Raw genomic sequence first — 27,900 nt, forward strand, 5'->3', positions numbered from 1 at the left:
ATGGCACGATCTCGGCTCACCGCAACCTCCGCCTCCTGGGTTCAAGCAATTCTCCTGCCTCAGCCTCCTGAGTAGCTGGGATTACAGGCACGCGCCACCATGCCCAGCTAACTTTTTGTATTTTTAGTAGAGACGGGGTTTTACCATGTTGACCAGGATAGTCTCGATCTCTTGACCTCGTGATCCACCCACCTCGGCCTCCCAAAGTGCTGCGATTACAGGCGTGAGCCACTGCGCCTGGCCTTCCTTCTGTCTTTTCTTACAAACCATCTATTCATTTTCTACATTGAGCTCAAGGATAGAATTTCAAGTTTTCAAGACTTCTACTCTACCATCCTTATGGGCTCCTAGTTATCCTGTACAGATTTCTTTCACTGTATCAACTGTTTAAATGTATCTTTCTCACTATTCTGGGAGCTCAAGGATAGGGGATATATATGATTCTTCTTTGTATCCTAATGTCAGCATAGGGTCTGGCATAGAAGATACCCAAATGGTATTTATTGAATGAATTAGAGTTGGGCTTGGTATGGAAATCTGAAGCTGCAGCAGACAAACCTCAGTTTACCCTGAAGGGATTTAGCCAGGCCCTGGGACCCTTCATTAATACAGAAAATACCGTGGGTGGGCAGACTATTCATAAATCATGTTCTCAGAAGACAGACTGGGAAAATGGGCCTCAGCTGAGTAGAGATAATATTCCAGGACTCACACTTTTTATTCATCTCCCCTTCTCTTGGGTAGCTGTAGTTTCAACCCCTTGGTTTTTCTGTACACTTTTTATAGGGGTGGCTAAGCGCTGTATCCCTCTATATTCCCCACCCCCTCTTCCCCAGGCAGGGACCATTGAGGAGAAGATCTTCCAGCGTCAGAGCCACAAGAAGGCACTGAGCAGCTGTGTGGTGGATGAGGAGCAGGACGTAGAGCGCCACTTCTCTCTGGGCGAGTTGAAGGAGCTATTTATCTTGGATGAAGCTAGCCTCAGTGACACACATGACAGGTGGGGAACTGTTACTAAGCTACCCACACAGCAGGGAGATGGGATCTGTAATGACTTCAGCTGTCTTTTGCCCCTAGGTTGCACTGCCGACGCTGTGTCAACAGCCGCCAGATTCGGCCACCCCCTGATGGTTCTGACTGCACTTCAGACCTGGCTCAGTGGAACCACTGCACTGATAAGCGGGGGCTCCAGGATGAGGTACTCCAGGCTGCCTGGGATGCTGCCTCCACTGCCATCACCTTCGTCTTCCACCAGCGTTCTCATGAGGAGCAGCAAGGGCTCCGCTGATAACCAGCTGGTCTGGGTGTAGCTCTTAGAGGAAGGAGATAGGGAAAAGGGGCTCCTCGCCCCAAAGGGCCCTGTTGAATTTTATTCTCTGGGAGAAAATCATCAAGAAGGGCTGCATGATGTTTGCCCAAAATTTATTTTATAAGAAAAACTTTTTTTGGTTAAAAAAAAAGAATAAAGGTATGAAAGGGTTTGAGGCCTGAGAGCAGTGTGATAAGCCCAGCAGGGAAGAGGCCCCTTACACTTCTCTAAAGCCTGGGTGCCTGCTTGAGGAGGGAAAGCAGGAACCTAGGGTTCAGGGGAAAAGATCTCTTCAGCAATGATGATGACCACTGTAACCTCCTGGCCCAGGGTTCCCAGGATACTGAGTAAGGGGCCCAAAGGCTCTAAACTCAGCTTGAGAATGCCTCTTGGCTGGGCCTCATCAAGGCCTCCAGGACCTCAGTGCAAGGGAAGACGGAAAAAAAGAGAAAAAAGGTGACAGAAAGAGAAATACAGAACTGGTGCTTGGGTTCTGGGCAGCCCATGCTTCAGCCCCTGCAAGCTGATGGTACCGAGCACGAGCCTGTGAGGTACGGGCCCCGTCACATGGTGCTAACATAATCTGCGAAGGCCTGGGATGAGTCCCATGAGTCGCTAACCACATGGCAGGTAGCCCGGAGCCGCCGGATGGCTTCCCTGGCTGTGACTGCATCCTGGTCCAGCCAGTTCTGGAAGAGGCGCAGGTGACCAAAGGCTCCACGGCCCCAGCGCTCCAGCCGCTTGGCAAACTCCAGAAGCCCGTCAGGCTTGATGCAGTTGGAACTGGTAGGGTGAGATGGATTAGAAATCCAGGAAGCAGCAAATTCCTGGTCTGTATCTCTGTGGCCCCATCCCTTGTCTTGCCCCTCCCCTCATGTACCTGATGTCCAGCTGACAGAGAGAGGAGGATGAATCCTCTGAGAAAACATCTGCCAGGGCCAGCAGGCCAGCATTCCCTGGAGAGAAGGGGAGAAGTGCCTGTCACCTTCACCCAAGAACAGGGAACAAGGGTATCCCAACCCAACTTTGACTGGGGAGAAGCCCAGCCCTGCTGGTTCCTGAAACTCCAGCACAGAAATATCTGTATTCCAACTCCCGCATTCCCAGTGGGGAGGTCTTTGCCTTTATCCATTGAGTTTTTAGGTCAAAGTCCTGGCCCCTTTCCCCTCTCCCTCCCCAGGGTCCGGCCCCCACCCAGGCGGTTCCCTGGCAGCCGGAGGCCCTTCAGTGTGGAGTTGCCCTTCATAGCAGCAACCATCTCAGGCAGAAATTGGGCTGGGCGCTTCTCAAACAGACGGCAGAAGGAGAAGGTAATCTCTGTCAAGAAAAATTATAGAAAATTCTGATGGCTGCATTAGGACTGGTGCTGCCCCTCCTGCCCCAATTGGCCCTAGCAAGGGCTATGAACATTATAGAGGCCCAAAAAGAAAGGAATTTGTCTAGGACTCAAGGAAGGCCAGAACTAAATCAGAATCCAAACCAAAGACTGAACCTAAATGTTCACTATAAGGAGGTTCTCTGCATAGACAATTCTCCATTTATTTCCTTTTTTTTTTTTTTTTGAGATGGAGTTCCGCTCTTGTTACCCAGGCTAGAGTGCAATGGCGCGATCTCGGCTCACTGCAACCTCCGCCTCCTGGGTTCAGGCAATTCTCCTGCCTCAGCCTCCTGAGTAGCTGGGATTACAGGCACATGCCGCCATGCCCAGCTAATTTTTTGTATTTTTAGTAGAGGCGGGGTTTCACCATGTTGACCAGGATGGTCTCGATCTCTTGACCTCATGATCCACCCGCCTCGGCCTCCCAAAGTGCTGGGATTACAGGCTTGAGCCACCGTGCCCGGCCCTATTTCCTTCTTTCCTGGTCACTGACCACCGTCCATGCAGGGGTGGGGGGTCAGAGAAAAGTCTATTTGAGAGCCTGGCCTAGTACATTTATTTTGTCCCCCTCACCACCATTTTGTCCACCTCTGAAAGGTAAGAGAAACTTGGATGAGGTGCTCTAAAAGAGCAATTTCTCATGTGTAGTAGAGGAGGAGTTGACGTTGGGGCTTTTAGAAGGAAAGTCATGCAGTTTCTGTATCTATTTTATAGTTGAGGACACAGGCCAAGACAGGAATAGTGGTTTGCTCATTCAGATGATGGCAGAACCACAGTGAAGACCCAGGGAATGTCTGGGTTCTGAATGAAGAACTTACCTTGCAGAGTCAGATTCTGTAGCAAAAAGAGCACCTCGCTCTGACAGTCGGCTAGATTCATGTCATGGAAGCTCAGTCTTTTCAGGGCTAGGTTGTACTCTGGATAGGAGGCAGAGACCATGGACCACGGACTTTAGTTTTCCCAGAGAATAATGCTAGGTCCCCACCTGCTCCTCCTCTCCCTTCACCATTTTGGCTGGATCCTACCTTTGAGTGTTTGCAAAACAAGCCCAAAGTCCTGGGGAGAGGCAAAGGTGGCACTATCCAGGGACAGCTGCTGCAGAGAACCCGAGGCCTTCAGTACAGAGCAGAGCAGCGGGGCTGGCTGGGCTCCCCGTGGAAATCCCATCTCCAACTGCTCCAGGCAATTTTCTGCATATGGTGGGGAAAGAAGATTCCAGCCGGCCATTTCTACCTCACTCCCATAGTAGGTCCCATCCTATTCTTAAGTGATTCACCTCAAAAATTATTTATTCATTCACTTGTCCTTGCGTGCCTACTGTATGTCAGGCACTGTGCTAGATTCTGGGAATTCAGCACTAAATAATGAGATTTAGTCCTTGTCCTTGAACTTTTAGACCAGGAAGACAGGCTACTCAGACACAAGCAAAGTATGCAGAGTGGTGGGAGAAGAGACACAAGAACTAAGGGAACACAGAGCTGGGGAAGTAATCTAGTCTAAAGGTCAGTTCTGAGGAAACCAGGCTGCCTTGGTCACTTATGGTGATCTTATGGTGGTCTAGGCCCTCCCTGTCTAGCTCAACAGTATCTTAGTGGCAGGCTCTAAAGGGGGAACAGTTTCCAGATAAGCCAGGAATGTGCGGTAGAGGAAGTCCTTCCCCTTTCACCGTACAAATGCACCTGCATGTTTGTGTCGGGATACACATGCGCATGCATACATACACAAACACACACAGACACACAGTGCTTCAACTGGTATGGTCCTTCCCCTTTCCCCGTACGAATGCACCTGCACGTTTGTGTAGGGATATACGTGCATGTGCACGTGCGCGCGCGCGCGCACACACACACACACACACACACACACACACAAATATGCGTCACCTGGTATCTCCTCATCCCCTATTATGTGGCTAGGAGGCCCTGCATTCCCTGGCACACCAGGATTGTCCCGCTGGCTTGGGTGGTCAACACGAATAGAGAGGACCCGTAGCAGGGGCAGTGCTCGCACGATGGCACGCGTTAGCTCCAGGATGGGCAGTGGTGAGAACAGGTCACTGAGATGCAGGGCACGGAGGCGACATCCAGCCTGGCCTGACAGGGCCCGCAGACTGTCTAGCAGGCGGAAGATGTTAGAGCCCAGGCCTATGGCAGTAAAGAGATTAAATCAGAACCATGTGGGAGTGTCAGCAGGGATAGTATATTCAAATACCATTCTAAATACTTTTGGTTACTATCAAATCTCTTGGGCTGTGGCTCAGCTTATTTAAACCCATTCATTTGTCTTAACTACTCATCTATGTCTTGCTTTTTTCTTAGGTAACCAGCAAACTGATGTCTGCTGTTTTGGGCTATGCCCACAAGAAGCATCAGTCAGGGCAGAGTCACAAAATTTAGAAGGTAACTGTATGGTGAGGCAGCATGTGGCTACCAGCTGAATGACAGGCCCAGACAGTAGAAGGTCTCCGGATTTCTGGGTTCCGAGTAGTTTTCTGAAGAAACTGGCCTTGAAGGAAGTAAGTTTTGGATAGAGGGAGAAGACAGTCAAGAGTCACAGTGAGCCGGGAGTAGGGGACTCACGCCTATAATCCCAGCACTTTGGCAGGCCAAGGTGGGCAGATCACTTGAGGCCAGGAGTTTGAGACCAGCCTGGCCAACATGGTGAAACCCTGTCTCTACTAAAAATACAAAAATTAGCTGAGTGTGATGGCATATGCCTGTAGTCCCAGCTACAGGCAGGAGAATCACTTGAACCCAGGAGATGGAGTTTGCAGTGAGCCAAGATCATGCCACTGCACTCCAGCCTGGGTGACACAGCAAGACTCTGTCTCAAAAAAAAAAAAAAAAAAAAAGTTGTAGCTAGGAGAGTGCAAGGCCTGAATGGGATGCTTGCTTGTCTGGCTACATGGTGCTCAGGAAACAGCTCTAGAGGGCAGGGCATTGAAGGCCACATTATGGAAAGGTGGAGGGATGTTTTAACTTCCTATAGGCCATAGGGAGCCTAAAAACTATGGAGAATGACAATGACCCAGTAGGGAATACTTTAAAAGAATTACTGGGTGGGAATGGGGCAGAAAAAGATAACCAAATCCCACAGGATGGACTAGGATCCAGGAAGGTTAGAGTAGTTTCTTAATGCCACAGGCAAATAATTCCTTGGACTATGCAGGCTCCTATTCATTCATACATTCAGCTAAACTAACCAGTGCCTACTAAATACCAAGTTTTTTGCTAGACATTAGTGAGCAGCACACTGGTTTTTTTTAGCTCGATAATGCAAAGGATGGGTACCTAGTCCAGATTACATTAGTAAAGGCACTCCAGCTGAGTCCTAAAGAACATAAAGGAGACAGGCTAAAATTTAGGACAAATGATTGTGGCAGAGGAAACCTGGCATATGTAGAGGCCTGAGGGAGAACAAAAAAAATTTCATAATGGCTGGTGTGAAAGTGTGAAGGGGGAAGGATTCAAAATACAACTATAGGCCAGGTGTGGTGGCTCACACCTGTAATCCCAGCACTTTGGGAGGCTGAGGTAGGCAGATCATCTGAGGTCAGAAGCTCGAGACCAGCCTGACCAATATGGTGAAACCCTGTCTCTAATAAAAATACAAACATTAGCTAGGCATGGTGGTGTGTGCCTGTAATCCCAGCTACTGAGGCAGTAACCAGGAGGGGGAAGTTGCACTGAGCTGAGATCTCGTCATCACACTCCAGCCTGGGTGATGGAATAAGACTCCATGTCAAAGACAACTACAGAGGTAACCAGGAGTGAGAACATGAATGACCCATAAGTAAAATTAAGCAGTATGGTGAGGAAGCCATTGAAAGGTGTTTGCATGAATGAATGACAGGGTCAGACCACATTTTTGAAAGAATGCATGGGCTCCAGTGCAGACAGTGGATTGTATGGCAAGAGTAAGGAGTCTGAAGAACTGCTGAAATGAGTTCAAGTAGGGAGTAATAGTAGCTTGAATTAAGGATGTGGAGATAGAGAAATAAATGGATTTAACAAGTAAAGATAGGGCTGGGTGTAGTAGCTTATGACTATTATCTCAGCACTGTAGGAGGCTGAGGTGGGCAGGCCACCTGAGGCCAGAAGTGGAGACCAGCCTGGCCAACACGGGGAAACCCTGTGCCTCCTAAAAGTACAAAAAAACTAGTGTGGTGTGGTGGTGCATGCCTGTAGTTCTGCGTGGTTGAGTGGCTGAGGCATGAGAATCGCTTGAACCCAGAAGGTAGAGGTTGCAGTGAGCTGAGATTGCACCACTGGACTCCAGCCTGGGTGAAAGCAATGCTTTGTCTCAAAAAAGGGAAAAAAAGAAAAAGATAGGACCTCATGAGCAAATGTATGGAGTAAGACAGAATACAAGTTTCTTTGAGCAAGTGAGTAAGCTGACGTCACTGACAACAGAAGGATTAGTATAGTGTGAAGGTGCATTCAAGTAGGATGTAATGAGTTGTCGGGGGCGGGGGGGCTTGTGGGTTATGAAGTGGTTATGTCTATTAGCTGGATAAATCAGTCTGGAAGTTCAAGAGAAAGATCTGGGGTAATGTCATATAAGTCTTTAGCATAGCTGACCTTTGAAACCACAGAAATTGATGAAATTGTCCAGGAAGAGTGCATGAATTGTGAAAGCTCTGAGGAACTCTGAATAAGCAGAGAGAAGGAGAAAACCATTTTTTTTTTTTTTTGAGATGGAGTCTCACTCTTGCCCAGGCTGCAGTGCAGTGGCACGATCTTGGTTCACTGCAAACTCCACCTCCCGACTTCAAGCAATTCTCTGCCTTAGCCTCCCAAGTAGCTGGGATTACAGGTGCCTGCCACCACGCCTGGCTAATTTTTGTCTTTTTAGCAGAGACGGGGTGTCACCATCTTGGCCAGGCTGGTCTTGAATTCCTGACCTCATGATCCAACTGCCTTGGCCAAGTGCTGGGATTACAAGCATAAGCCACTGCACCCAGCCAAGAAAATATTTTTTAAGGTTGTGAAAAAAAGAAAATTTCATAGCAGTAAATGCTGCAAAGAAGAGTTACCAAAAAGTATACATTGGACTGAGTAACAAGGACGACCTTGGTAACGTAGTGGTTAGGAGTATGAGGCTGGAAGGGGCTGTGAGCAAGTGGAAACAGTACAGATGACTAAGGTTGTAAAGAATAGGAGATAATAGAGCAGTTTGTTAATATGCCACATAGGGAGGAGGTGGTGGCAGTTTTTGGTGGAGACCTGTTAAAATGCTGGTAGGAGAGAGTGGAAAGGAGAGCAGTAGTATTAACAGTGGTTTGAAAGCATGGATCTGCAGTCTGGTTGCCTGGTTTGAATCCTGGCTGTGTAATTGCTAGGTTACCCTGAGGAAATCACTTGCCCTCATAGGGTTGTAAGGATTAAATTATTAGACTGAATTATCAAGAATACTTAAAATATGCCAGACACATACTAAGCAGTATATTAAAATTATCAGTTTGAGAAGCAAGCTTTGCTAAGAAATTGGGATGCTTGTTTCTCAAACTGATAATTCTTATATACTTCATTGTGAAGCTCTATGCATCTAGAGCACAGGTGGGAGAATTAGCCTTAGAAAGGATGGTGAGCTCTTCCGTTCTGGTGAGTGCAGTTGAAGGAGAGTTTATAGGTTGCTTAGCAAGCTGAAGAAACTCATACGTGATGGCTTCTATTTTCTCTGTGAAGTAGGTGAGGTCATCTCTGAGAAGGGAAAAGGAGGAAGGGTTTGGAAGTGGTAGGAATGGGAGCTGATGCTACAAGCACAGTGAGGGTTCATATGAGGTTAATAATCATGAATGTGTAGTAACACTAATTTGCATAGTTGTATGATTTTTCTCTAGCAGTACTCAGCAAGCTAGGCAGATTGCTGGATTTAGCTAGAGTTGAAGTTTTCCTAGCTGGGCACAAGTAGGAGGGAAATGGGGACTGAGGATTGCTTGCAGGTTGTTGGGTCTGATAAAAAATTGTGTCCCACACCCAGTCTGGACAGCGGCTCTGATATGACTGGTGAGGTGGTGAGGTCAAACTCTAGCCCTGCCTGGGCATGCATCTACTATACTTCTCCCACCTGCCCTTAGATTGCCTTCTGTATCTAAACTGTATTCATTCTTCAGATTCCAGCTGGCTTGTCTCATTGTCCCCTCAGGAACTCCTGCTCTCAACAATTAATCAAGCCTATAGACTATGTTCCTCTCTTGCAGCATTGACAGTCTCCCCTTCTGTGAGGCATACAAGTTCACCTCTCCAGCTTCCTGATCATACACCCAATTTGTTCCTCCCACCTCCCCAGAATTAGGCACAGAGCTAATGCTGCTGGGGAATCCAAACCCAATCCCTGCCACTCCAGGATGCTCACCATTGTAGGAGAGAGTGAGGCTCTCCAGTGACACCCAGGAGCTCAGCAGGTGGCATAGTGTCAGGGCTGCCTCTGTAGAGAGTGGAACCGTGAATAGCTCCAAGGTGGAGATGCTGCGGAATCGTTGTGAAGCTTCCAGTGCTGGAAGCCCCAGGCAGCTGGGATCTGATCCATCCAGAGCTCCACAAGCCACTTCCCCAATCTCCATTTCTTCACCATCCTCCTTCTCACCAGCCACGATAAAAACAAAGTCATACAGGTCTTCAGACTCTGTACCAGGCCCCTGACGGGTGCGAGCACCCTTCTTCCCTGCAGCTCGTTTGAAACGCTTTAGGGGCTTAGGCTGTGGGGCTGAGCTAGCTGGTGCCCGTTTGTATGAGGATGTAGAAGAAGAGGCAGAGGAGGTGGCTGCTAGAGCAGAGGTTGGCCGCTTGGTGCCAGGAACCTCATGGGAGGTGGCTGGCGGGTGCAGCTCCCTCTTAAGGTCTGTTCCGCCTGCTGTCAGGCTCTCCTGTGCACTCCGGCGTGTTACCCGAGTGGCAGGTGCAGCTCTGGGCATCTGCTTGGCTTCACTCTTACGCCGGCTGGCCATCAGGGCTGCAGCACATCGCTCAGCAGCATCCCGGCGAGGCCGGCGTGAGCCCAATAAGAGGGACCCTTCATCTCGGGATGGGGCCCGGCCTCGAGAGGCCTCTCCACAGAGGCGGCAGGGTGGGCCACCAGGCCCTGGTTGCCAGAAGCCAGCACTCATGGTGAGAATAAGGATGAAAAGGGCTGACTCAGGCACAGGCCAGGAGTATAGTGATACTTGGCTGACAGCCCCATGGTGAATGAGCTGATGCAACAGCTGCCGAAGTGACTGCTGCGCAGCCACATCAGAGAACAGCAGGTGGCGGAACTTGAGCGTGTGCAGGGAGCTGGCCAGTGTCTCCAGAACTCTGCGGTTGGGCTCAGCCACCAGCTCGGTTGCACCCTGCAGCATGTTACAGATGGTGAGCTGTCGGACATGGCGGGAGCTGTGCAGAAGAGGTGAGAAGCGCTGATCACAAAGACGCCTGTCAGAAGACACATCAATGGTCCCACGTAGAACATGGGAAAAAAAGGCCTCCATAAACTTAGCTCGCCAACAGGTCACACTCTGAAAAGCAGAAAACATGCCAGACACCAGTCATATATCCATGAAACTGTCTGAATTTCCCCCTCTTCGAATAGCAAATTACTGAGTCAGGCAACACTCTAAACAAATTCATTTAATCTTCACATCTCTGAGGTATGTATTATTAGCCCTATTTCACAAGTAAAACTGAGACACAAAGAGGATATCACCCGTGGTCACAGGTAAATGGTCGGATCATTTGAACCCAGAAAATCTGGTTCCAGAGACCATGATTTTACTATAGTATCTCAACTGAAACACTCACCCCTGTAAGTTCTTCTGTGTTTGTTTCTAGAACCTTATCCCATTTTTTTTTTAAGACAGGAGTCTCACTTTGTAGCCAAAGCTGGAGTGCAGTGGTGTGATCTTGGCTCACTGCAACCTCTGCCTCCCAGGTTCAAGTGATTCTCCTGCCTCATCCTCCGGAAAAGCTGGGATTACAGGCACCCGCCACCACACCCAGCTAATTTTTATAATTTTTGTTTAGTAGAGGTGGGTTTCACCACGTTGGCTAGGCTGGTCTCAAAATCCAGACCTCAAGTGATCTACCTGCCTCAGCCTCCCAAAGTGCTGGGATTACAGGTGTGAGCCCCTGTGCCTGGCCCCCGATACCAACTTTTGATTCTTACTTCCACCAGCCCCCTATCACCTCACACCTGATTACTTCATTAGCATCCTGATTGCTCTCCCTGTTCCCTTTTCCCCATCCCAGACTACTTTGTGCAGGCCGGCTGGATTCGTCTTGTAAAACACTACTTTGATTACATCATACTGCTTTAAAACACCTGATGTCTCCCTACTGGCCTTCCACCCTATAGCCTCTGCCTGAGAAGCTTCATTTCCCACATCTTGTTTATGAGAATGCTTTGCTCTAGCCAAACTGGTCACCCACGGACCCAAACGTGCCTATGTCCTTTCCTGTATCTACCAGAAATGTCTCCATTGCTGGACTAGACTTCCTGAAAGGACTTAGAAACATGTCATTTGAGACTGTCTCTTGTTGGGACTCCTGTGACACACTGACTACTCAAGACTAAGATGCCAGTACACTGTCTGAAGGTGTTGAGTCTCTTTGCCTGTACATGTTATCCTAGCCAGATTAGAAATTCTTAGAAAGCAGGAACCATATCTTGATTTGTTTCTTCCAGGGCAACAGTTATTTACTTTGATGGATAGGAAATCCCATCAGACTATTCTGCACTTGATCTTAGCCAAAAGGCGGAGAAGTGATTCATTAGACTATTCTGATGTGTTTAGTATAACTGAATGCAAGTGATTTTCAGCCTTTGGTGCACATCAGAATTCCCTGTGGTGCTTTTTTCCCCCAGACACCCAGACTTGTGATTCTGTGTTACATGTGAGGTAAGGTCCAGGCATCTCTAGTGTCTGAACCATCCTCATGTGATTCTGATGTCCATCAGAGGTTAGGAATTAACTGCTACCTAATCTAGAAGGGCACAGTGGGACAAAGACAGGTACCAGGCCCCAAAGTTTCTAATTTAAGATGATCCCTAAGTCATCTCAGGGGCAGGAGAAAGTCAAGCCCCAGCTCTGTCACTATACTCTGGACCTCTCTGAACCTCTTTCTGCAAAATGTGGATAATCTGCTTCACAGGATTGTTGTGAAGATCAAAATGAAGTAGTACAAATTAAAGCACTTTGTAAACTGTAAGATATAAAAAATGTTATTGCTGCTGCCACTGCTAATATTAGCCTGGATAAGGTGTGAAATGGAGGCAGAGCCTGTTAAGCATGGTGTTCATTCAGCCTAAAGCCAAGGCTGTGGGGCCTGAAGTTCCCCAACATTTCTTTGGTCCTTGCCCTGCCTCAGTGCATTCCTCCATACTGTAGTGACCCTCAGTACCTATTTGAGGTTCTTAGAAGGAACTAGGCTCCTGCTGTCCTCAAGCAAGTGTCATTCCTGTTTCCTTAGCTATTTCCCCAGACTCTGCCTGCTGTGGTAATAATTAGGAATGACTTCTTCCTGCTTGAAATAACTGCAGAGCAGCAACACAGAAAGGCCTCGCTAATCAGCAGCAGGACATTAAGGGTACGAAAAACAGTATCTGGCAACCAAATCTCTGCTCAGCTTTGAGTGAAGGCAAAGAAGGTATCCTTTGGTCCTACCTTACACTAGCACTTTTCCTACAGATTTGCTGGCCCACACCCAGTCTTGAAAAACACTTGCAGGTAACTTTAGCAAGGCTTCAGCTTTACAAGTGAGCTAGCCAAATGGTTATAATATCTGGACCTAAAATATAGACAAAGATGGTGAGCCAAGATATTGTGGCTGTTTATGGGTATAGGAGGCATAGGGGAAAAGTAGGTTAAATAAGTAAATGCTGGACTTTTTCAGATATGTTAATGTTTTTTTTTGTTTTTGTTTTTGTTTTTTTGAGACGGAGTTTCACTCTTGTTACCCAGGCTGGAGTGCAATGGCGCGATCTCGGATCACCGCAACCTCCGCCTCCTGGGTTCAGGCAATTCTCCTGCCTCAGCCTCCTGAGTAGCTGGGATTACAGGCACGCGCCGCCATGCCCAGCTACTGTTTTGTATTTTTAGTAGAGACGGGGTTTCACCATGTTGACCAGGATGGTCTCGATCTCTCGACCTCGTGATCCACCCGCCTCAGCCTCCCAAAGTGCTGGGATTACAGGCTTGAGCCACCGCGCCCAGCTTGGATATGTTAATGGTTGATGAAGGCCATGGGGGAGAAAGTATTTGGAACACCCCAGACACAACTGCAGTGAGCAGCATGAGACAATAATCAGAAACATGCATTCCAGAAGTGGGTTGCTTCAACTTGAATCTGGGTCTGCAATTCACTAACTTAGGCAAGTCTTTCTGCCTTAGTTTCATCATCTATAAAGTGGAAGATTACTAACAGCATTTTTGTGATAGTTAAATGACTATGCAAAGTTGTGACAGCTCTCAGTGGTTTCTTTCTCACAAATTAACATACCAGCAAACAGAAGAACACAGAGTTTTATTCCATCACCACTCTTAAGAAGAATCTGTGCTAACATTCAAAGCTGACAGATGTTTGAGGTCTAGTCTAAACCACTCATTTTATGGACTTGTATGCTATATCACAATGCAAAGTGATTTAGAACTTCATTTTCTATTAGGGTAAGGTAAATGAGGCATGATCAGTCAAGTGACATCTGCTCAGCAACACAATCCTTGGCCCATCCTCAACTGGCTGGTAGGGGAAGAGGAATTGTGTATACCAGGTAGGGAAGGCTAAACATCTTGTACTAACTTATTAGAGCCAACAATATTCAAAACCTATGTGATGTCCATTGTTTTCCTGATACCAGAAATGCTGTGTGTGGATACAGAAGCAAATGAAAAATCATGGGCCAGGCACGGTGACTCATGCATGTAATCCCAGCACTTGGGGAGGCCAAGGTGGGCAGATTGCTTAAGTCCATGAGTTTGAGACCAGCCTGGGCAACATGGCAAAACCCCATCTCTACTAACAATAGAAAAAATTAGCCGGGCAATTTTTAGTGGTGCACGCCTGTAATCCAGCTACTTGGGAGGCTGAGGTGAGAGGACTGCCTGAGCCAGGAAGGTCAAGGCTGAAGTTAGCCAAGATTGTGCCCACTGTACTTCCAGCCTGGGCAACTGGAGTGAGACCATCTCAAAAAAAGTGTAAGCCAACTCTGGAGTATTTATGTATATGTGAGTAGCCATATATATATATAAAAACAGAGATAATTCTGAACAGTTTCAAGTGCTGGGCTTTTAAAACATGTATTCACATATTTTTAAAATATTTTATTTTGAAAATGTGTACCATATTTAGTAATTGCTGTACTGAATATTTCCATTGTTTCTAGCTTTTATTATTATTATTTTTGGAGACGGAGTTTCCCTGTTGCCCTGGCCTGGGCTGTAGTGCAACGACGTGATACCAGCTTGCTGCAACCTCTGCCTCCCAGGTTCAAGCAGTTCTTGTACCTTAGCCTCCCAAGTAGCTGGGACTACAGGCACACACCCCATGCATGGCTAATTTTTTTGTATTTTTTAGTAGAGATAGGGTTTTGCCATGTTGGTCAGGCTAGTCTCAAACTCCTGAGCTCAGCTTATCTGCCCACTTTGGCCTCCCAAAGTGCTGGGATTACAGGCATGAGCTACCACACCTGGCCTGTTTCTAGGTTTTCATGTTTGGGTTTTTTTTTTTTTTTCTTCTTGAGACATTCTTGCTCTGTTGCCCAGACTAGAGTACAGTGGCATGATCTCGGCTCACTGCAACCACCACCTTCCAGGTTCAAGCTATTCTACTGCCTCAGCCTCCCGAGTAGCTGGGATTACAGACATGCACCACCACACCCAGCTACATTTTGTACTTTTGGTAGAGACGGGGTTTCGCCATGTTGGCCAGGCTGGTCTTGAACTCCTGACCTCAGGGGATCCACCTGCCTTGGCCTCCCAAAGTGCTGGGATTATAGGTGTGAGCCACTGCACCTGACCCTGTTTTTAGCTTTTTGATATTAAACTCTTCTGTAATAAACATCTGGAAATAAATCTTCATGGGTATCTCAATTTTTATATACTATAAATTCTAAGATGTAGAATTTCTCGACAAATTATTTTTTTAAGAGACAGGGTCTTGCCCCATCACCCAGGGCTGCAGTGCCGTGGTGAGATCATACCTTTGAACTCCTGGACTCATGCAATCTTCTTGCCTCAACCTAGCATAGACACCACTACGCAGAGCTAATTTTTAATTTTTTTCTGTAGAGATAAGGTCTCACTATATTGCCCCAGCTGATCTTTTTTTTGAGATGGAGTCTTGCTCTGGCGCCCAGGCAGGAGTGCAATGGCGCAATCTTGGCTCACTACAACCTCTGCCTCCAAGGCTCAAGTGATTCTCCTGCCTTAGCCTCTTGAGTAGCTGGGAATACAGGCATGTGCCTCCATGCCCAGTAATTTTTGTATTTTAGTAGAGACAGCGTTTCAGTATATTGGCCAGGCTTGTCTCAAACTCATGTACTCAGGTGATCCACCTACTTCTGCCTTCCAAAGTGCTGGGATTACAGGTGTGAGCCACTGTGCCTGGTCACTGGCTGGTCTCAAACAGTCCTGCTTGGGCCTCCCAAAGTGCTGGGATTATAGGTGTGAACCACTGTGACCAGCCTAGATTTTTTTGCGGGTGGAGGGTCTCTGTCAGCCAGGCTGGAGTGCAGTGGCACTATCATAGCTCACTGCAGCCTCAATTTCCTGGGCTCAAGTGATCCTCCCACCTCAGCTTCCCAATTAGCTGGGAGGTACATGCCCACATGTCCAGCTAATTTCTAAAAATGATTGCAGGCTGGGCACAGTGGCTCACACCTGTAATCCCAGCACTTTGGGAGGCTAAGGTGGGTAGATCACTTGAAGTCAGGAGTTCAAGACCAGCCTGGCCAACGTGGTGAAACCCCGTCTCTACTAAAAATACAAAAAGTAGCCAGGCCTGGTGGTGGGCGCCTATAGTCTCAGCTACTTGGGAGGCTGAGGCAGGAGAATGAACCTGTGGGCAGAGGTTGTAGTGAGCCAAGATTTCGCCATTGCAATCTTAGCTGCACATGTTGGCAGACTGGTCTCGAATTTATGAGTTCAAGAGATCCTCAAAGTCTGCAATTACAGGTGAGAGCCACCATACCCAGCCAGCCTAGGTATTTTTAAATGTGAACAAATATTACCAGATTGCCTACCAAGAAAGTTATAACAATTTCTGTTCTCACCAATAGGATATTAAAATGTAAATTTTACCCACCCATGGCTAAACCTAGGCATTACCTTTGCAATAAAAAACAAATCAAAACAAGACTTTACTAATGTTAAAGGTGAAATTTTACTTTCTCAGTTTTATCATGAGACATTTTTCACTTTACTGGGGATTTTTGTACATTTCGTGATGTGCCCAAATCCTTACTCATTTTATTTTACTGGGATATTTGTCCTTTTCTTATTTTGTGTCCCTTTGTTTTGCAACTATTGTTGCAAATGTTCTTTCCCAAGTGTATTTACAGAGTCTCACTCTGTTGCCTAGGCTGGAGTACAATTGTGCGATCTCAGCTCACTGCAACTTCCATCTCCTGGAGTTTAAGCAATTCTCTGCCTCAGTCTCCTGAGTAGTTGGGATTTCAGCCACCCGCCACCATGCCCAACTAATTTTTGTATTTTTAGTAGAGACAGGGTTTCACCATGTTGGCCAGGCTGATCTTGAACTCCTGACCTCATGATCTGCCTGCCTTGGCCTCCCAATATGCTGGGATTAGAGGCGTGAACCATCTTACCCGGCCATATTTGCCTTTTAAAATTTGGTTATAGTGATGGCATTTTAATTTTTTCTAATTTAATTAATACAATGTCCTGGAGACAGTGTTAGCATTTTACGTGGTTAAAAATGTCTGTATTGGCCAGGTGCAGTGGCTCACGCCTGTAATCCCAGCACTTTGGGAGGCCAAGACGGGTGGATCACGAGGTCAAGAGATCAAGACCATCCTGGCCAACATAGTGAAACTCCATCTCCACTAAAAATACAAAAAAATTAGCTGAGCGTGGTGGCGCACGCCTGTAGTCCCAGCTACTCAGGAGGCTGAGGCAGGTGAATTGCTTCAACGCGGGAGGCAGAGGTTGCAGTGAGCCAAGACTGTGCTACTGCACTCCAGCCTGGCGCCTGTCGACAGAGCGAGACTCTGTCTCAAAAAAAAAAAAAAAAAAAAAAGTCTGTGTTTTCTTTCTCAGTTCTTTAATAATTAGTACTCTTGGCTGAGCACAATGGCTTATGCCTGTAATCCCAGCATTTTGGGAGGCTGAGGCGGGCTGAACACCAGGTCAAGAGATTGAAACCATCCTGACCAACATGGTGAAACCCTGTCTCTACTAAAAATACAAAAATTAGCTGGGCGTGGTGGTGTACACCTGTAGTCCCAGCTACTTGGGAGGCTGAGGCAGGAGAATTGCTTGAAATCAGGAGGTGGAGGTTGCAGTGAACCAAGATCGTGTCACTGCACTCCGGCCTGGCAACAGAGGGAGATGCTGTCTCAAAAAAATAAATAAATAAATAATTAGCACTCTCTCCATCCTGAGATTATGATGGTCACTTTTATTATTTTTTGTTTTGTGCTCGTTTTCTTGAGACAGGGTTATGACACTGGAATGCAGTGTCATCATTGCTCACTGTAGCTTTTACCTGTCTCTCAGTTGATCCTCCTGCCTCAGTCTCCTTAATAGCTGGGACCATAGACACACGTCAGCACACCCACCTAACCTTTGTATTTTTTTGTAGAGACAAGGTTTTGCCGTGTTGCCCAGGCTGTTCTTGAACTCCTGGACTCAAGCGATCTGCCTGCCTTGGCCTCCCAGTTTTGCTGGGATTATACGCATGAGCCATCACACTCGGCCTGTTTTGTGCTTTTACTTTTTTGGTTTATTGGTTTCATTATTATTATTTTTGGAGACAGAGTCTTACTCTGTCACTCAGGCTGGAGTGCAATGGAGCGATCTAGGCTCACTGCAACCTCTGCCTCCCGGGTTCAAGTGATTCTTTTGCCTCAGCTTCCTGAGGAGCTTAGATTATAGGCTTGCATCACCACACCCGACTAAGTTTTTTATTTTTATTTTGTATTTTTATGTTTTTTGAGTTGGAATCGTGCTATGTTGCCCAGGCTGGAGTGCAGTGGTGCAATTTTGGCTCACTGCAACCTCTGCCTCCTGGGTTCAAGCAATTCTCCTGCCTCAGGCTCCCAAGTAGTAATCCCAGAGTAGCTAGGATTACAGGCATGTACCACCACACCTGATTTTCAGTAAAGATGGGGTTTCAACATGTTGGCCAGGCTGCTCTCAACTCCTGATCTCAAGTGATCTGCCCACCTTAGCCTCCCAAAGTACTGGGATTAGAGGTATGAGCAACTGTGCCTGGCCTAAGGGGTTTCACCATGTTTCACCATGTTAGCTAGGCTGGTCTCAACTCCTGACCTCAAGTGATCTGCCCACCTCACCCTCTCAAAGTGCTGGGATTATGGGTGTGAGCCACTACACTTGACCTATTTATTTAAAAAAAAAATTTTTTTTTTCTGTACTCTGGTTTTGCAACTTATTTTTTTTTTTTTTTTAGACAAGATCTGGCTCTATTTCCCAGGCCAGGGTGCAATGGCATGATCTCGGCTCATTACAACCTCTGCCTCCCGGGCTCCCTCCCACCTCAGCCTCCTGACTAACTGAGACTACAGGTGCATACCACCACACAAAGATTTTTCTATTTTTTGTAGAAATGGGGTTTTCTCCATGTTGCCCAGGTTGGTCTCAAACTCATGAGCTCAAGCAATCCATTCACCTTGGCTCCCAAAGTGCTGAGATTACAGGTGTTAGCCACTGTGCCCAGCCTTTTCTTTTTATTTTATTTTATTTTTTTAAAGACGGGATTTCACCATGTTGATCAGGCTGGTCTTGAACTCCTGACCTCAGGTGATCCACCCGCCTTGGCCTCCAAAGTGCTTGGATTACAGGTGTGAGCCACCACGCCTGCCCTTCTTTCTTTCTTTCTTTCTTTTTTTTTTTTAAGAGACATGGTTTCATGCTGTCACCCAGGCTGGAGTGTAGTGGCGTGATCATAGCTCACTGCAGCCTCCAACTCCTAGGCTACAGCTATTCCTCCCACTTCAGCCTCTGGAGTAGCTGGGATTATAAATGTGAGCCACTGTACCCAACTTTTGTGCCTTTACTTTTTACAATTCTTTATACAGAATTCATTAGTATACACTGTAAAGTGAGGCTCTAACTTAACTTTTTCCAAATGGCTAACCAGTTGGCAGAGAATCATTTATTGAGTAAATCTTAATTACTCCATTTCTTTGTCTCCAGAGTATCTATTTTATTATACAGATCTCTTTTTTTTTTTAGTTTTTTGAGACAGGGTCTCTCTCCTGTCACCCAGGCTGGAGTCTAGTGGTGTGATCTTGGCTCACTGAAGCCTTGGCTTTCCAGGCTCAAGTGATCCTCCTGCCTTAGCCTCCTCAGTATCTGCGACTACAGGCGTATGCCATCATGCCCAGTCAATTCTTTCTATTTTTAGTAGAGACAAGGTCTTTCCATGTTGCCCAGGCTGGTCTTGAACTCTTGGGTTCAAGCGATCCGCCTGCCTTAGCCTCCCAAAGTGCTAACATTACAGGTGTGAGCCACCATGCATGTCCTTACAGATCTCTTTATACACCCTAGTACTACACAGTTTGAAATACTATTGCTTTATAAGCATTCAGAGGCTGTATCTATCTTGCTTACCATTGCATCCCTGGAACCTAGCATAATGCATGGAACTGAGCAGGCACTGAATAAGTGTTTCTGACTTACGAGGTAAAGGTTATTGTCATGCTAAAGTGGGAAGCGGAAGACACCCTCTGGAATGGATGCGCTCCAAGTCAGGACTTCTGCCTAAGTGACTGTTGGGCCACCAAGCCTAGGGCCTCTAAATGTGCTCTAAGCCAAGAAGACAGGGTAATAAACATTCTTTTCCAGAAAGCTTTCTCAAAGAGAAAAATATCTTTATCCCCTGCTGGTCAACTATACTGTACTGCTTGTTAAATACTGGAACAAAGTGAATCTGATGTTTCCTTTAAGATGACAAAAAGTAGTTACTGTTTTCTAATATTCTTGAGCCCACTTCCCCTCCTCATAAGGCCTGGTGTCCTCATTCTGAACTCCAAGGGTTGCAGTCTAGATCTGGAAGTAAATAAGCTGAAGGAGATGGGGCTGAATGTTACTGAACCCAATGCATCCCCAGAAATTAAATCTCCAATTCCTGATATTAGCTTTTTGCCCCCATTATTTGGCCTCATTCACCATATACAGTTGAGTTCAAATACTATTTCCTAGGAAAGACTTTCTTGTTTTCTTCTCTCTCAACCTCCTTACTATGCTCTATTACACCACTTATTCTATCATATGTGATCTATTTGTAGATTTTCCTATTAAACTGGTAGGTCCTTGCTGGGTGTGGTGGCTCACGCATGTAACTGCAGCACTTAAAGGAGGCCAAGGCAGGAGGATCACCTGAGGTTGGGAGTTGGAGACCAGCCTGACCACAGGGAGAAACTCTGTCTCTACTAAAAGTACAAAAAAATTAGCCAGGCATGGTATTGCATGCCTATAATTCCAGTTACTCGGGAGGCTAAGGCAGGAAAATTACTTGAACCAGGGAGTTGTAGAGGTTGTAGTGAGCCAAGATCGCATCATTGCACTCCAGCCTGGACAACAAGAGAGAAACTCCATCTCAAAATAAATAAATAAATAAACTGGTAGGTCCTCAAGATTAGGGGCTGCATCTGTACTTCCAATATCTAGTATAAGATCTGGTAGCTGGTTAAGTTTCAGTAAATGTTTATTGAATTAAATCTGCAAAAGAAACTCTGCTTAAATGAGAGCTCCAGTGATTTATATCTCAATCAGTGAATAGCAGAATCTCAGGGCAAAAAGGAGCCCTAAAAATCTTCTTGTGCAACCCCTTTTACAATGCTGAATTCCCTGCAAAACACCCTTGTGTCAAGGAGTTATCCAGACTCCATCTGAACTTGGTGATGGGAAGTTTATTATGTCTAGAATTAGCTTGCTTCATCACTGATAAACTCAGGGTTTAAGCTTTACCTTCAGTTCAGCAAAAATGTACCTTCCATTAGCTTCCATCCAGAACAAGTCTATTAATCTTCTTTCATGTGACAGCCATATATTTCAAGATGGGTCATGTTTCCCAAATCTTCTCTTTTTCAGGAAAAACATCTCCAGTCTTCCAAATGTGACTCACATAATGTGGCTTTGACTTCTTTCTCTGTACTCCAGGGGTAGCCTGACTACTGCAGAGCTAGGCAGGACTGTTGTCCCCTTGTCCTTTAGCCTATATTTACATTAGTTCACACAGCTCAAGGTATAGTCATTATGAGTGGCTTCAGCACATAGTTGACTAAACCCCCTTAATCTTTTTTATACAAGCTCTTACTAAGCAGACTCCTTTATCCCTCATCCTGAGGTCATGCAATTGGAACTTTTATAACTCACTGAAGTATTGGTATATTCTATTAAATTTCATTTTGTTACATTTGACCATTGTGCTAACACCATCAAGAACTCTAGGAATCCTGGCTCTGCCATTCAACACTAACCTTCCCTGTTTTGTGTCCCCTGCGAATATGGTGAGCAAGCAATTCAGTGACAAATGCCAAATGGACCAAAACCTTGTGACAAGCCATCAGAGCCCTCCTCCCAAATCCACTCCATCATTGCCTCTGTACTTTACCAGTACCCAGCTAGTGTTTGTGTGCTATTCCTGCTTTTACCATGTAAAATCAGGCTACTGTTCTACCTGATAACTTACTTCCAAACTGGAAGGCCTTGTCTTCATCAGCTCATCCCAGAGTCGGCGCCAGATGGCCTGAGTGGAGAGGCCTGTAGGGAGAAATATCACACTTGGCTGCTTGCTGGCTACCATAAGTAAAGTACATCAACCTTTCATGTTGTCCTCTGGGTTCACAGGAGCAATATGGCAGAGTGATCAAGAGCACTGGCTCTAAAGACAGATTGCCTGGGTATGAATATCAGCAAACTACATTCTAGCTATGTGACTTTGGGCAAGTTACTTAATTTGTCTGTGGTTCAGGTTCCTCATCAGTAAAGTGTAGTTAATAACAGCTACTTCATAGCGTTGTTGAAAGGATTAGAGTAAATGAGTTTCTCTGGATAAAGTGCCTAGGACAGTGCCTGGCACATTAAAGTTAAATATTAGCTGTTAACAGATGTGTCTAATGAGGGGAGGAAGCTTGGTAAAATAGAAAAACTAAGATTCAGAAGATCTAGGTCCTCATTCTGGCTTTGCTATTAATTGTGGTGTGCCTGCGTCTCACTTTTATTAGTATAATAAAGATCATCTACTTGGCTTTGTGTTTCACAGGACACTGAGGAATGAGGAAGAAAAACAGGTGTGAGGGTACTTTTTGAAAAGCATGAAGTTCTAGCAGGCATTAGGTATAATATTTACCTGAAAAACATTATGGTGCCTTGTTCATAATCATTAACTGAGAAAGAGACAGAGAGATACTCACCTTTCTTCAGGGCAGTTTCCTCAATTCTTTCCAAGTAATATATATTGAGCAGAGGTAAGATGCTTTGAAGTATTGGGCCTGGGAGGGCTACAAAAATCAAAACAAAAGTTTACTTTCCCTCCCCTCCCCCACCCACCCAAGAGGGTTCCAAGCATTATTTATTCTACTGGAAAGGAAAATGGAAGGGTGGACTTCTCCTTTGACAAATGGAACCTCTAGACGCTAATCTAAGTCTCTTCCAAACTCTGGTCCACTTATCTTCAGCCACTCAGTTGGACGCTGGAATTTCAGAAGCAAGGGTGAAATAATCCCACAAAACAAACTGATATGCTAAATGAGCTTGACATGCTTATTTAAGAGCTGGTCAGTTCACTTCTGCCCAAGCAAGTGAAGCATTCAGCATTGAAAAGGACCTACTGAATAAGTGTGATAAAAAAATCTTTCATAATCTGCCTTGCTAATATCAGCTCCCTGCTTTGCCTCCTACAGTTCAGCCACACTTAACTGCTTTTTGATTTACCTAACATATAATGCTGCTTTCTGCCCCTGTACCTTTGTCATACTGTTCTCTCCAACAGGAATGTCCTTTGTCATGCTGTTCTCTCTAACAGGAATGTCGTTGCCACTTTCAGTATATCAACTACTCATCTTTCAAGTATCATATGTCCTTTATTAAGTCTTTCCTGAATTCCCTTCCCAGATTAACCACCACCATCCTTTGGGCTACTGCTATACCCTGAACTAGTACTTTCCTATGAAGAATAGAAACAATTCGTGTCTCTAAAGTCAATATATCTTTTTTTTTGCTTTCTTTTTGAGACAGAGTCTTGCTTTGTCTTGAGGCGCCAGGCTAGAGTGCAGTGGCGCAATCTCGCCTCACTGCAATCTCCGCCATCTAGGTTCAAGAAATTCTCCTGCCTCAGCCTCCCGAGTAGATGGGACTACAGGCACAGGCCACCACGCCCAGCTAATTTTTGTTTTTAGTAGAGAAGGGATTTCACCCTGTTGGCCAGGATGGTCTCGATCTCTTGACCTCATGATCTGCCTGCCTCGGCCTCCCAAAGTGCTGGGATTACAGGTGTGAGCCACTGCGCCCAGCCGAAAGTCAATATATCTTAAAAACAAAACCTGTTCCTGCCAACTTCTCTAGTTCTAAGAGCCATTATAGTATAATGTCTAAAGGCCTCTAGAGTAGGACATCTGGGTGAAATTCTGACTTAGTTAAATGTGAATCCTTGGACAAATTATTTAAGCCTCTTTAAGCCTCAGTTTCTTCAACTGGAAAAAATGAAGGCCAGGCACAGTGGCTCACACCTGTAATCCCAGCATTTTGGGAGGCTAAGATAAGAGGATCGCTTAAGTTTAGGAGTTTGAACTACAGTAAGCTATGATCGCACCACTTCACTCGAGCCCAGGTGACAGAGTGAGAACCCCATCTCAAAACAAAACAAAAATTAGCAGGGTATGATGGTGTGTACCTGTGGTCATAGCTGCTTGTGAGGCAAAAGTGGGAGGATTGCTGGAGTCCAGGAGGTGAATGCTACAGTGAGCTGTGCCTGGACCACGGCACTCCAGCCTGGGTGACAGAGCAAGACTGTGTCTCAAAAAATAAATAGGCAGGGCGCAATGGCTCACACCTGTAATCTCAGTACTTTGGGAGGCCAAGGCAGGCAGGTCACTTGAGGTCAGGAGTTTGAGACCAGTTTGGCCAACATGGTGAAACCCTGTCTCTACTAAAAATACAAAAATTAGCTGGGTGTCATGGCGCACGCCTGTAATAAAGCAGCTACTTGGGAGGCTGAGGCATGAGAATCACTTGAACCCAGGAGGTGGAGGTTGCAATGAGCCGAGACTGCACTACTGCACTCCAGCCTGGGCAACAGAGCAAGACTCTGTCTCAAAAAAATAAAATGAAATGGAGAGATGAATAATTAACTCATGACACTGTGAAGATCATGCTTGTAATCTGTTTAAAACAATGCCCAGCCATAATCTCGCTAAATGTTGGTTTTTATTATTTTTACCCTGTCAGTGCCATCTCTTTCCAATAAAGAACAGGTTAAACTCACACCTGGAATCCCTGGAATCTTTAGGAGGTCAAGGCAGGGGAGATTGCTTAAGCCCAGGAGTTTGAGACCAGCCTGGGTAATATGGCAAGGCCTGTTGCTACCAAAACTACAAAAAAAAATTAGCCAAGTGTTGTGGTGCCTGCCTATGGTCCCAGCTACTCAGGAGGCTGAGGTGGGAGAATTGCTTGAGCCCAGAAGGTGGAGGTGGCAGTGAGCTGATATCATGCCACTACACTCCAGCCTGGGTGACAGAGTGAGACCCCATCTCAAAGAAAAAGAACAAGTCTAAGATCTTGGAGTACACCAAAACTTTCGCTCCAGGATCTCTTTTTATCTTTACTTTTAGAATAAATGAATCTTGATATCTGAGAATCTAGTATAATTCTTTGTATACAGTAGGTCCCCGATGTACCTGCTGAGTGAAAGTGTTAATTCCCTATGCTTTTACACATGATTATAGTCTACATCACCTTTCAGCTGGACGATGACAACAGCCTAACTGCTCTCCTTCACCTCAGTCTCTATCCAGTCCCTCTTCACCCTGCTCTTGGTGATGACATTACCCTCTTCAAAACCCTCGGAGGTCTCTGCTGCATTCATGATAAAGTCCAAACTCCACATCCTGGTATTCAAGGTATAATATATCTTATTCTACTTTAGTTTCCTCACTGTACCCTTTCCTGCTGTCTCTATACACGCCACCGCCCCAACTCCTTAACAAAGCGATGATAGTCCACTACCTCCAGGAAGCCTTTCCTGGCTGTTAGCCCACACTGAGACCTTCCTCCAAAATAGCAATGCTTAGCAGGACTCTTCCTCGGCTATTCTCCTAAAAGGCCTTACTTGATTCAGCTTTTTCTGTGTGACTCTTTACCCGGTCTAGGCCCACAGGAGCTCCTCCTCCCCTGTCTCCTCTCAACCTGGCTGGGGACTCAGCCAGTAATGGGGAGGTGGTATGTACAGCAGTGGTGGGGGAGGGAGAAGAGCAAAGGGAGACTCAGTAAATCGTCAATTGTTTTTGCGGGAAGAGGCAACACAGGAAGAAGCTCCTCCAGAGCCTTACCCCTTTTCCGTCCAACCTGCTCCCCTCTAGTTAGCCATCCCTTCTCGCAGTTACAGGAATTCTCATCCCCTGTTACCCACAAACCCCTCTCCATTCTTCTTAAGCTGGGTTTGTCTTTGCTTATTTCCAGCCTGCACCTTTAATGCTACTTGTTCCCCACCTAGGGCCTCCACGCCCAGTCACTTTCCTTTTTAGCGAGTCTTAGCATCCCAGAAGCTCCAGGCGGACAAGCAAGACCGTCTCGGCCTTCTTCCCCATGCCCTAGGACTCTTCTGAGCTCCCCGCTCAGCTGCACGGAAACTGCTCCCGCTCCCTAAGGGACGGCCTGCCCCTTGTTTTCTCGGCCGCTGGCTGGCTGCGGGCCTCCACTGTCCCCTCTGCACACCGGCCCGACTTCTAACAGCCTCTCCCACCACCACTACGCAGGACGCTCGAGCCTCCGGGTACTGGGCTCCATTCCCACAGCCAAGGGCCTCCCCGACCACCCTCCAGCTTACCCCGGAGTTGCAGCACGCCAAACTCCAGGGCCTTTTCCCCACGCCCCTTCCTCATGGCATGACTCAAGCCCCGCGCCCTGCAACCTCGAACCCTCAAAGCCCTCAGTCCTGTCCCGACCTGGGCCTTCCTCTTGCAAAGACGCCACGGCCACCCGCAAGGCCTCCTCGTGGAACCTCCCCCGCGCCATCTCCAGGCCCGGGGCCTGCTCTCCTGCCACCCTCCCCCGCAGGCCTCGGCCGGGCCTGCCACCTCCTCGCCCAACACCAGCCGGGGCCTCCGGACCCCACCCTCACACCACCGGCCTGTCAGGCCCGAGGCCTCCCCCGTCCCCGCGCGCCAGGCCCGCGCGGCAGACTCTCCTTCCCCTCTTCCACTCGCCCCGCGGTGCGGACCCAAGTTTCCCTCGTCAGCTGCCAGGCCGCGGCCGGTGGTCCCCGACCCACAGCCCCGCCTCCCAGCCCGCCGGGCCGGTTCGCCCTCCCCGGCCGTTCGTCCCGGCGCCCCCGGCCGCCCTCCACCCAGGCCCGGCCCTCCGGTCCCGGCCGCCCTCAGGCCTGCGGCCTCCGCTCACTCCCACTCAGCCCCAGGCCTCTCAGCTGCGGCGCGCCCCCTTCCACGGCAGCCGGCAGTCCGGGATCCCCGGGCCGCCGCCGCGCTCGAGGCCTCCCTGGCCCTTCCCGCCTGCCCGTCATTCGAGCCTCCCTCGCTTGCTGAGCCGCTCCGGGCCCCCACTCCACTCGCCCTGCCGCCCCTCCTCGCCGCTCGAGCCGGTGCGGGCGGCCTGCAGCGCTCCCCGTGCCCCGGGTCGCTCGGTCGCTCAGTCAGTTCGGCCACGGAGACCCCGGTGGTCGGTTCGCTCCCGTCAGCCCTGGGCCATCGGACAGGCCGCGGCGCCCCGAGCCTCTCGGCCTCTCCCCGCCCTGCCCCGCGCCCTCGCTCTCCAATCCGCCGTCCGCCCCTCCGCCCGTCGGCTCGGCCTCCGAAGTCTCGAGCCCCGTGGCGTGTCAGGCAGACGCTGGAGGCCCCGGGCCGTCAGTCAGGGTCGGTGGCCCCGGGCCTGGCCTGGCCTGAGGCCGGGCCGCACCACTTCGGCCCCTGCCCCAGGGCAGCCGGGCCGCTGCTGCCGGCCGGTTCGACACCCGAGACTCCCCAGTCCGGCCCAGCCAAGTGTCAGTTCGCTGCCCACAGCTCCGGCCCGCCAGTCCAGCCTCAGTCGCCCGGGCCCTGCCTGCTTCGCCCCAGACCGGGCCTCCCGGCCTCGCCCCCCGCGCCCCCAAGCCAGGCCGCGGTGCGGGTCGGTCTGCCCATTAGGTCTCCGTCTTTACTCTGCCCAGCTCTTGTCAGTCACAAAATGCATCCACGGATCCCAGGATCTGGCTTCCAATGCCCCAGGCTGGGCCTTGCCCCGGGCCTCCCGGCCTCGCCCCCCGCGCCCCCCGGCCGCTGGGCCGCCCTCGCTCTTAGTCAGAGGTAGCCCCTCACCCCGCGACTTACCCCACACCCCGCTCTCCAGAACCCCCATATGGGCGCTCACCGCCCGCCCGCACAGCTCGAACAGGGCGGGGGGAGCGTTGGGGCCCGAGGCCGAGCTCTTCGCTGGCGCCGCCTCCCGGGACGTGGCCTCCATGGTCGTTGCCGCCGCTACCTCACAGAACCAGCAACTCCGGGCGCGCCAGGCCTCGGGCGCCGCCATCTTGGGGAGGTGCGCGAGCCCGAGAGTGTCGCCCGCGGACCGCCATCTTGAAAAGGTCAGCAGTTAGGACGGCTCCATAAGCAATATGGGGAAGACTGTAAATTATGCTAAAGAAATTTTGAAAAAGCAAGCACACCTTCCAAGTCTCTTAGGAGCTACCATTTTATCTAAACTCCTAGATCTATATACTTGGGTCTTCTCTGACCAAAGGGGTGTTTCTTTGCAAAGCCTCCTCAGATGCAAACATCAGCTACCCCTAAATCCTGCTGCTGGCTGGTAGTACATGCCAATCTGAGC

The 27,900-nt window shown here is 48.1% G+C and overlaps 2 protein-coding genes across 5 annotated transcripts in view; one reads left to right on the forward strand and one right to left on the reverse strand.

Annotated features, from left to right (window-relative positions):
- The window catches only part of RAD54L (RAD54 like), a 35,272-nt gene extending 33,793 nt beyond the window's left edge, over nt 1-1,479 (forward strand). For 3 of the 4 annotated variants that reach the window (XM_074380751.1, XM_074380750.1, XM_074380752.1), the window contains one exon: nt 837-1,479. In XM_074380751.1, coding sequence (XP_074236852.1) covers nt 837-1,310 — 474 coding nt within the window. In that variant the 3' untranslated portion in view covers nt 1,311-1,479. The remainder of the gene's footprint in view (nt 1-836) is intronic. The other variant, XM_003936883.4, reaches the window with a different exon arrangement.
- Nucleotides 1,406-27,896, reverse strand: LRRC41 (leucine rich repeat containing 41). The gene is made up of 10 exons (XM_003936885.3): nt 27,405-27,896; nt 22,281-22,367; nt 21,557-21,627; nt 9,045-10,182; nt 4,571-4,831; nt 3,713-3,877; nt 3,506-3,604; nt 2,504-2,626; nt 2,190-2,265; nt 1,406-2,092 (listed from the first exon to the last, which is right to left on the reverse strand). The coding sequence occupies exons 1-10, from the start codon at nt 27,601-27,603 to the stop codon at nt 1,873-1,875; spliced, it is 2,439 nt and encodes an 812-aa protein (XP_003936934.1). The 5' UTR covers nt 27,604-27,896; the 3' UTR covers nt 1,406-1,872.
- Nucleotides 27,897-27,900: the final 4 nt, after the last annotated feature.

This window comes from Saimiri boliviensis, chromosome 11 (assembly GCF_048565385.1).
Source record: "Saimiri boliviensis isolate mSaiBol1 chromosome 11, mSaiBol1.pri, whole genome shotgun sequence".
Classification (NCBI taxonomy): domain Eukaryota; kingdom Metazoa; phylum Chordata; class Mammalia; order Primates; family Cebidae; genus Saimiri; species Saimiri boliviensis.

Excerpts from the sequence above, each read along its gene's own strand:
- LRRC41 (XM_003936885.3), bottom strand. The coding sequence starts at position 27,603 with ATGGCGGCGCCCGAGGCCTGGCGCGCCCGGAGTTGCTGGTTCTGTGAG. Across the intron at positions 21,628-22,280 it reads GGAAACTGCCCTGAAGAAAG|GCCTCTCCACTCAGGCCATC; the intron begins GTGAGTATCTCT and ends TTCTCCCTACAG. Across the intron at positions 4,832-9,044 it reads CCTCACTCTCTCCTACAATG|GCCTGGGCTCTAACATCTTC; the intron begins GTGAGCATCCTG and ends TTACTGCCATAG.